This window comes from Podarcis raffonei, chromosome W, assembly GCF_027172205.1.
Source record: "Podarcis raffonei isolate rPodRaf1 chromosome W, rPodRaf1.pri, whole genome shotgun sequence".
NCBI lineage: Eukaryota > Metazoa > Chordata > Lepidosauria > Squamata > Lacertidae > Podarcis > Podarcis raffonei.
The window spans coordinates 2,571,677-2,580,857 of record NC_070620.1 but is presented as its reverse complement, the minus strand read 5'-3'; the positions used below and the strand labels follow the sequence as shown (position 1 = coordinate 2,580,857).

At 49.0% G+C, this 9,181-nt stretch overlaps 1 protein-coding gene across 1 annotated transcript; it reads right to left on the bottom strand.

Moving 5' to 3' along the window:
- Positions 1 to 4,396: 4,396 nt before the first annotated feature.
- On the bottom strand, positions 4,397 to 7,334 carry LOC128406069 (tigger transposable element-derived protein 1-like). Its single transcript, XM_053373112.1, has 2 exons — positions 7,064 to 7,334; positions 4,397 to 6,504 (listed from the first exon to the last, which is right to left on the bottom strand). The coding sequence occupies exon 2, from the start codon at positions 6,238 to 6,240 to the stop codon at positions 4,549 to 4,551; it is 1,692 nt and encodes a 563-aa protein (XP_053229087.1). The 5' UTR covers positions 6,241 to 6,504; positions 7,064 to 7,334; the 3' UTR covers positions 4,397 to 4,548.
- Positions 7,335 to 9,181: the final 1,847 nt, after the last annotated feature.

The window sequence follows — 9,181 nt, the reverse complement described above, 5'->3', positions numbered from 1 at the left end:
GATTTGCCTTAATTTGTTTAACCTTATCTTGCCGTAAAATGCCTTAGAACTTAAAACTTAATACTTATTTATACATAACTCCTTATATCATTTCTACTAAAGCCCGATAGTTTCATTCCAACATTTTCCCCAATATTCATTAATTTACACTAATTCCCAGTATAACAATTTTTCTTTATAGACTTTCTTCCAATCTCCATCCAACGTCCCTTCTTCCTGTTCTCGGGTTATGTCAGTCCTTACTGTCCATTCCATCTAGTCCATCAACCTGGTAGTCGTATGTCCGAGGCTCTTAAGTCTCTTCCATGCCCCTTCTGCAGATCTTCTTCTTGTTGTTTATACTTGCACTTTTCCTTGTCTTTTGTTGGTCTCTTTCTTAATTTCTTTCCTTTCTCATTGAAGAGTGGGTCTCTGGGGGTTTCCAGCCCAAAATTGCCTCCCCTCATCAGACCAACCCACGCCCCAGAGTCCCACTCCCCGCGGTCATCGACATAATCCAAAAAATATTCAACAGCATGTTTCAGAGTCCCTCCGAAATTAGGAGCCTCCTCAGCTCCAGACTTCCCCTGGCCCACTCCAAATGCAATCTTCAAAAACAGCGGCTTATGCTCCTGCAGGGCCTCAGATCTCTCCATTTGTATTGCTTGAGGTGCTATCACAACCTCATCCATTATCTTCTGCACTTGAACTTGCCCAGTTAAAACAGGTTCCTGAGTTGGTCCCTGAATAATTTCTGTGACAGTATTCCCTACAGCCGTCATCAAATCCAGCTTTTCATTTATTAAATCCATCTTCTCATGCATCTGCTCCAACAGTGCATTTGTCTTGCAAAAAGCAAGCACCAAAGCTTCCTCCCAACACATTTTGTCCAAGGTCAAAAGACTGGTCCCACGATCTTAATCTTACAGCTGTAGAGTCTCCAAGCAGACTGCAGCAACAATTTAACAAGCTCCCTCTAGAGGAGACAATTTCTATTTGTATCCATCTTTTTAAAGCAAGTCCAACAAAGGAAGATTACTTTCGTTTTTCAAATACTTTGTTTCTTTAAAATGCAAAAGGCAACATTGGAATCAGTTTGTTTCTCTTTTTTTAAAACTATCTGTCAAAATGTTCCATTCACAGTCAATGAACGTCTCTGACAATTTCTGTCTCTGACACCCCGTTCCCAGGTTTGAGACGGTGGAAACTTATCTTTCTTTACTCCCTCTCCTGCAGGCTTAAACAGTCAAAGTCCCCCCCCCCTTTCTCCTGCTTCCAGGGGGGTTTTAGTGGTTATAAATGAAGGAAATTTCGACCTTTATAAATGACTTTCCAGGCTATTAGCTTACAAGGGTTTTGCTTCAGTCTATTTACAAAAAGTGGAAGGCGGACTTCCTGTTTTGAACCTTCCCGCTTCGATGCCAAATTAATATGTTTCTTGATCCAATTTTCCGTTTCTACTCACGGGTACTTGTTTAGAGTCCAATTGTCCACAGGAAAAAGTCAGCGCTCTCCGGCGATGGCTGTGCGGCTTCACTCCGTGAAAATAGCAATCAGTTCGCAGCACCACGCCACTCACCCCACTTCGCTCCGGAGCCCCGAAATGGGGTTCCCCGCGAGTAGGGGAGGTGCTCCTGGTGCCCTGCCGAACCCCAGGCTTCCTCCACCTGGGATTTCTAGTGGGTCCCCACCTTCACCGCGGTGGGAAGACCCAGTTTCCACGGAGCCAGTTCCTCCGGTTGGAGGAACTCCGCCATTCGCCGATGGCGCTAAACCGGAAGTCAACCACACCACACATGTAAAGCACATCTCCTCCCACCCACACCCAAAAAGTCCTGGGAACAATGGTTTGTTAAGGGTGCTGGGAAACGTAGCACTGTGAAAGGAAAACTAAGGTTCTTAGGATGCTTTGGAGGGGGTGGAATGTTGAATACACAGCGGCCACATGGACGGACGGACACCCACACACCCCACCATAGCTTCAACTTTTAGTAATAATAATAATAACAATAACAATAACAATAACAATAATAATAACAACAACAACAACAACAACAACAACAACAACAACAATAATAATAATAATAATAATAATTTATTATTTATACCCCGCCCATCTGGCTGGGCCTCCCCAGCCACTCTGGGCGGCTTCCATAGAAACCAAAAATACACTAAAATATCACACGTTAAAAACTTCCCTGAACAGGGCTGCCTTAAGATGTCTTGTGAATGTCAGGTAGTTGTTTATCACTTTGACATCTGCTGGAAGGGCGTTCCACAGGGCGGGTGCCACTACCGAGAAGGCCCTCTGCCTGGTTCCCTGTAGCTTTGCTTCTCGCAATGAGGGAAGCGCCAGAAGGCCCTCGGCGCTGGACCTCAGCGTCCGGGCAGAACGATGGGAGTGGAGACGCTCCTTCAGGTATACTGGACCAAGGCCGTTTAGGGCTTTAAAGGTCAGCACCAACACTTTGAATTGTGCTCGGAAACGTACTGGGAGCCAATGTAGGTCTTTCAAGACCGGTGTTATATGGTCTCGGCGGCTGCTCCCAGTCACCAGTCTAGCTGCCGCATTCTGGTTTAATTGCAGTTTCCGGGTCACCTTCAAAGGTAGCCCCACGTAGAGCGCATTGCAGTAGTCCAAGTGGGAGATAACTAGAGCATGCACCACTCTGGCAAGACAGTCCGCAGGCAAGTAGGGTCTCAGCCTACGTACCAGATGGAGCTGGTAAACAGCTGCCCTGGACACGGATTTGACCTCTGCCTCCATGGACAGCTGTGAGTCCAAAATGACTCCCAGGCTGCGCACCTGGTCCTTCAGGGGCACAGTTACCCCATTCAGGACCAGGGAATCCTCCACACCTGCCCGCCTCCTGTCCCCCAAAAACAGTACTTCTGTCTTGTCAGGATTCAACCTCAATCTGTTAGCCACCATCCATCCTCCAACCGCCTCCAGACACTCACACAGGACCTTCACCGCCTTCACTGGTTCTGATTTAAAAGAGAGGTAGAGCTGGGTATCATCCACATACTGATGAACACCCAGCCCAAACCTCCTGATGATCTCTCCCAGCGGCTGCATGTAAATGTTGAAAAGCATGGGGGAGAGGACAGAACCCCGAGGCACCCCACAAGTGAGAGCTCAGGGGTCTGAACACTCAACCCCCACACCACTTTCTGAACACAGCCCAGGAGAAAGGAGCGGAACCACTGTATGACAGTGCCCTCAGCTCCCAGCCCCTCAAGACGGTCCAGAAGGATGTTATGGCCGATGGTATCAAATGCCGCTGAGAGATCCAGCAGAACTAGGAAAAAGCTCTCACCTTTGTCCCTAGCCTGCCGGAAATCATCAACCAGTGCGACCAAGGCAGTTTCAGTCCCATGATGAGGCCTGAATCCCGACTGGAAGGGATCCAAATGGTCCGCTTCTTCCAGGCGTGCTTGGAGTTGTTCAGCAACCACTCGCTCAATCACCTTGCCCAAGAATGGAAGATTTGAGACTGGGCGATAGTTGGCCATCGTGGCCTCATCTAAAGATGATTTTTTAAGAAGCGGTTTAATAACCGCCTCTTTCAGCGGGTCTGGGAAGGCTCCCTCACGGAGGGAAGCATTCACCACCCCACGAAGCCCATCGCCCAGTCCTTCCCGGCTTGCTTTTATAAGCCAGGATGGGCAAGGATCCAGGAGACAGGTGGTGATCAGGAACAAAATACACATTGTTTATAGTTAAGTTCAGGCTCTCCGGGTAAACAGTTCCAAACCCAGTCGCTGCGATCTCCTGACCATTGGCCTGTTTCACTGTGAAGCTTTGCTTCTCAAATGTAGAAAACAGTTCCCGGCGTGATGCCATGTGCTGCATCGCTCCCGTGTCCAAAACAAAAGCGTTTTCCACCGATGATGTGACTTTTAGCGACAGCAAAGCCTTCGCAGGTTTCACCTGGGACTTCGGACGACCTTTGCATGAGGCCTCAGGCTTTGCAGAGCTCCCTCTAGCTCCTTTCTGCTGACGTGGCTTCTTACAGTTCCTCTGAATATGTCCAGTCTGTCCACAATTGTAACAAAGGACAATGTTCAGAGCTACAGCTTGCTCTTCACTTGCATTAGCAGTGAGGGTGCTAGTATCGCTCCCCCTGTCAGCGACATCTATTGCAGCAAGGCGGTCTCTCTCTCTTAGGGGAAGTGGATAAGGTAAACCTCCCCTTTTCTTGGCATCCATTTTGAATCCAAGCTTCAGCTCTCAGTCACGAGCTGAAAAACCCAAAAGCCTATACAGTGGTGCCTCGCAAGACGAAATTAATTCGTTCTGCGAGTTTTTTCGTCTAGCGAATTTTTCGACTTGCGAAGCACGAAATCCCATAGGAATGCATTGAAAATCAATTAATGCGTTCCTATGGTCAAAAAAAGTCCAAACAAAGCCAAATTTGGTACAACAACAGTTTATTAACTGCTCTTTAAAGTCACACATACTGTAAAGAGCAGTTCAAAAAATGAAGGAAAAATAAATTAAGTTTATAAACATGACAGAAAAACATTTAAAAATCAACAAAGTGTACAGTACTGTACATACATTTTCTAAGACTCTGGGGGACCACTCGAAGAAGGCTCCTCTTCCACTCTTTGCTTCTTGCTCAAGAACCTGTCCATAGTCTGCTGCTTCATCCGCCTTTTCAGCACCTCCCTGAAAGGCGACATGACCCTCATATCAAAAGTGTTCACAAGGTCATGTGCCATGTGCTTGTCAGGGTGGTGCTGCTCTGCAAAAGCCTGCACCTCCTTCCACTTCTGGCAAATGTCCCTCAGTTTTTCGGAGGACAGCCGTTCCTCAGTTGCTTCCTCCTCTTCCAGCGAGGCCCGCTCCTGCGCAGCCTCTGCCTGCAGTTCGACCAGCTCCTGGGTGGTCAGCTCGTGGTCGTGCTCCTCCACCAGCTCGCAGACGTCCTCCTCTGTGACCTCCAGGCCCATGGTCCTCCCCGAGGCAGCAATGTCCTGCACCACTGTTGACTCTGGTGCATCAGAGTCACTTGGTGCCACACAGTCCGGCCACAGGCTGCGCCAAGCGCAATTCAAATTTCTCTGGCTGATCCCGTTCCAGGCCGTGGTGATCATCTTCAAGCAGGTGACGATGTTGAAGTGGTCCTTCCAGAATTCCCGCAGGGTGATGGTGGTGCAGTCAGTCACCTCGAAGCATCGCCTGAAAAGCTCCTTGGTGTAGAGTCTTTTGAAATTGGCAATGACCTGCTGACCCATCGGCTGGAGCAGTGGCGTGGTGTTAGGCGGCAGGAACATGATGTTGATGAAGCTGAACTCCTCCAACAAGTCCACCTCAAGGCCTTTAGGATGAGCAGGAGCATTGTCCATCAGAAGCAAAGCCTTCAGCGGCAGGTCATTGTCCAGCAGGTACTGCTTGACAGCAGGGCCAAAAGCAAGATTGACCCAGTCCACAAACAGCACACGTGTGACCCAAACCTTGCTGTTGGATCGCCACATGACACTCAGCCGCTTCTTGCGTCTCTTGAAGGCCCGTGGGTTCTCCGATTGGTACACCAGCAGGGGCTTGATCTTCAGGTCGCCGCTTGCCTTGGCACAGAAGAGCAGGGTCAGACGGTCCTTCATGGGCTTGTGGCCAGGCAACTTGGACTCCTCCTGAGTGATGAAAGTCCTTTTGGGCATCCTCTTCCAAAACAGCCCGGTCTCGTCGCAGTTGAAGACCTGCTGTGGAACGTAGCCCTCCGTCTTCACAACCTCCAAGAACTCCACTGCAAAGTCTTCAGCCGCAGGAACATCAGAACTGGCAGCCTCTCCATGCCTGACCACGCTGTGGATGCGAGATCTTGTCTTGAACCGGTCAAACCAACTTCTGCTTGCCTTGAAGACTTCTGGCTCGCCTGAGGTTCCTGGCTGTTCCCGGATGAGGTCAGCATGCAAGGCCTTGGCCTTCTCACAAATGACGGCCTCAGTCACTGTGTCCCCTGCACGCTGCTTCTCTTCTATCCAGATGAGCAGCAACTTCTCGACCTCCTCCAGAACAGCTGGGCGGTTCTTCATGATCCTGGTGACTCCCTTGGCTGCATCAGTCGCCAGGATCTTCTCCCTCATCTTCAGGATGGTCCCGATGGTTGATGGATTCCTCCCGTACTCCCTGGCGAGGTCCGTCACACGCATTCCGCCGTCGTGCTTCCGGATGATCTCCTTCTTCATTTCCAGCGTCACCTTCTCCTTCTTCCTCTCGCCGGCCTCCGCAGCAGCAGTCTTCTTGGGTCCCATGGCAGCACAGCTCCTACCTTCGTAAACTCAGAAAGAAAGAAAAAATCAGTGATGTGCTTCAAATCCAAAAAATTCAAAAGCACCCAGCCACCCACCACACAGAAATTAAAACCCAGAACCAAGTCCTTGAATCCCAAACACCCCAACCCAAAATCCAAAAACCCCCAAAAAAGTTTTAAAAGTTTAACTTACGAAATGGATGCAAAAGCAGTTCTGGAAAAGCTTCAACAATCAATCACCAAAGTCTTCAGAAACCTCAAATGGCTGCAAAATAAGTTTTGGAAAAGCTTCAAAAATCACCAAAGTCTTCAAAAACCTCAACTGTTCCCACAGCCACCCACCCACCCACCATGCAGAAATTGCAAACCCCTCCCCAACTGTTCCCCCACCCAGACAAAAAAATTTTCAAAAAGTAACATGGCCCAATGGTCCCAGATTCCTGCAGAAACCTCCCCAACTGTTCTCCCAGCCAGCCAGCACACAGAAATTCAAACTCAGAAATTTTTTTGAAAAAAAACAACCTGGCCCAATGGTCACAGAAAATCATAAAAATTCTAACCCCCCCCCACAAGCTCCCAGATTCCTGCAGAAACCTCCCCAACTGTTCCCCCAGCCAGCCAGCACACAGAAATTCAAACTCAGAAAAATTTTCAAAAAAAACCCACATGGCCCAATGGTCACAGAAAATCATAAAAATTCCAAAAAAAACCCCACAAGCTCCCAGATTCTCGCAAACCCCCCCCCCAACACCAAGTCCTTGAATCCCAAACACCTCAACCCAAAATCCAAAAACCCAAAAAAAAGTTTTAAAAGTTTAACTTACCAAATGGATGCAAGAGAAGTTCTGGAAAAGTTTTGGAAAAGCTTCAAAAGTGAGCAAAGTCTGAAAAAAGGCTACCAAACCGCGTGCTAACAGTTGCTCCTCGAAGTCAAGTAGCAGCTGCAGCTCTCCAAGCAAAGCACCCTTGGTTTTAACGGTTTTTAGACAAAGGAAACAAAGTCGCAAGACGTTTTCGTCTTGCAAAGCAAGCCCATAGGGAAATTCGTCTTGCGAAGCAACTCGAAAACGGAAAACTCTTTTGTCTAGCGAGTTTTCCGTCTTGCGAGGCGTTCGTCTTGCGGGGCACCACTGTAGTGCTGTTTACTAGCTGCTATGCACCTGGCAGCTAGCCTCGCTTGGAAAGTCCCTTCCAAGAGTCAGTGAGATAACAAGCAAACGCTGGAATTCCAACAGCTATTTCCAGCCTCTCAGCCTCAGCCTCGCTTTCGCTTCGGCTTGCTTTTCTCTCTTTGCTTTTGAAGCTAACTAGCTCATAAATTAGCTCAAAAGTGCTCACGAAAGTCATTGGCAGACAACGGCACTTGGCAGGCGACGGCAGACTTTATCAGCTCCCCTGGAATGCGAAGTATGTGGCTTTCTCTGCCTGTTTTAATCCAAAAACACGGCAGCATCAGAGTGAACCGGAGAATTTTCAATCCATGTACACCATCCAGCCATCAATCTTCAATCATCAGGGGTCCGTGGAACATCGCTTATCAGCAAAACACGTCTCCACCGGTGCTCCAGCTGTTCTTAGCCATTACTTTGTAGCCACCATCCGCGTGCTACCACAACTCATTGCAGAGGATGTTTACGATCCATCAACCATCCTCTGCTACCACATGTTGGAAAACAAGCCTTAACAGGAGAGGCTGGCCCATCTCTCCCAGGCTCCTGGCTTGTTTACCGGTGACCTCCCTGGCTGCAATCCCCGCAAGTCCAGGGTAGATCTCAATAGGCGACATTTCCCAGTGTGGAAAATGCACACCCACTTCTCCCCCTTGGCAGGGGAAAGAAGAGTAGTCAGAAAGTCCTTTTACATCATGTTTATTTCTGACCGTACAAGCCTACAAGAAAACACATCCGATCACTTCAGACTCCTTCAAGCAAGTCACAAGGACCTCCTTTACAAACACAACAGGAAGGTCTCATATTACACACTTCACAAAGACTTTTCCAGCCTGTGAACTTCCGGGAAGATTCTTTCCCACAGCTAGTCGCATCATGTGATGTAAACATCGAGCTGGCAGTTTGCAGCTGCATTGCTCTCATATCGTAACAGGTTTCACTCATCCAAGCAGCCTGTCCACATCCTCAGAGGTAACAGATTGGAATTGATCCCACGCAACTTGACTAGACAAAACTCTAGCACTCTCCCGCCCCGGCCCTGCTCCCACGGTGGAGTCTACTTCTTCCCGAATCTGAGCGATTTTATCTGCAAAAAACTTTGCAAAATCATTGCAGGAGATCATGTGGCCCGTACTGGGCCCCGATGTCTCCTGCTGCTGTTTTCTGCAGATGCAATAGAGGCGGTGAAGAAGCTCCTCTTCGCCGTCGCCGTCGCCACTTGGTAGGCTCGACGTTGAGCTCTAACCTGTGTCCGGTCAGATTCAGAATGAGTTATCCGCCGCCGGCGCTCTAGCCGTCTCAACGATTGTTTCATTGCCCTCAAATCCGTGGAAAACCACGGGGCTGTCCGGGCTCCATGCAATCGGAGAGGGTGCTTCGGAGCCAAACAATCAATAGCACTGGTTAACTCCACATTCCAGCGGGCCACCAGGGAATCAGCTGAAAGGCCATCAACATGGGATAAAGCATCCCCTACCACTCTCTGGAAACCATTTGGATCCATTAAGTGGCGGGGGCGGACCATCCGAATTGGTCCCACCTCCCTGCAGAGGGGATGGGTCGCAGAGAAGTCCAGTTGCACCAGGAAGTGATCTGACCATAGCACTTCTTTCGTTTCGCTTTTACTTAGTGTCAGATCACCAACATCCATAGAGGTAAACACCAGGTCCAAGGCATGTCCGCGGCTATGGGTTGGGCCAGACTTATTCAGGGACAGCCCCATGGAGGCCATGCTTTCCACGAAATCCCAAGCGGCCCCTTGTAAGGTCGTGT

What these genes read in the sequence shown, in the direction of transcription:
- LOC128406069 (XM_053373112.1), bottom strand. Translation starts at nt 6,240, where the DNA reads ATGGGACCCAAGAAGACTGCTGCTGCGGAGGCCGGCGAGAGGAAGAAG.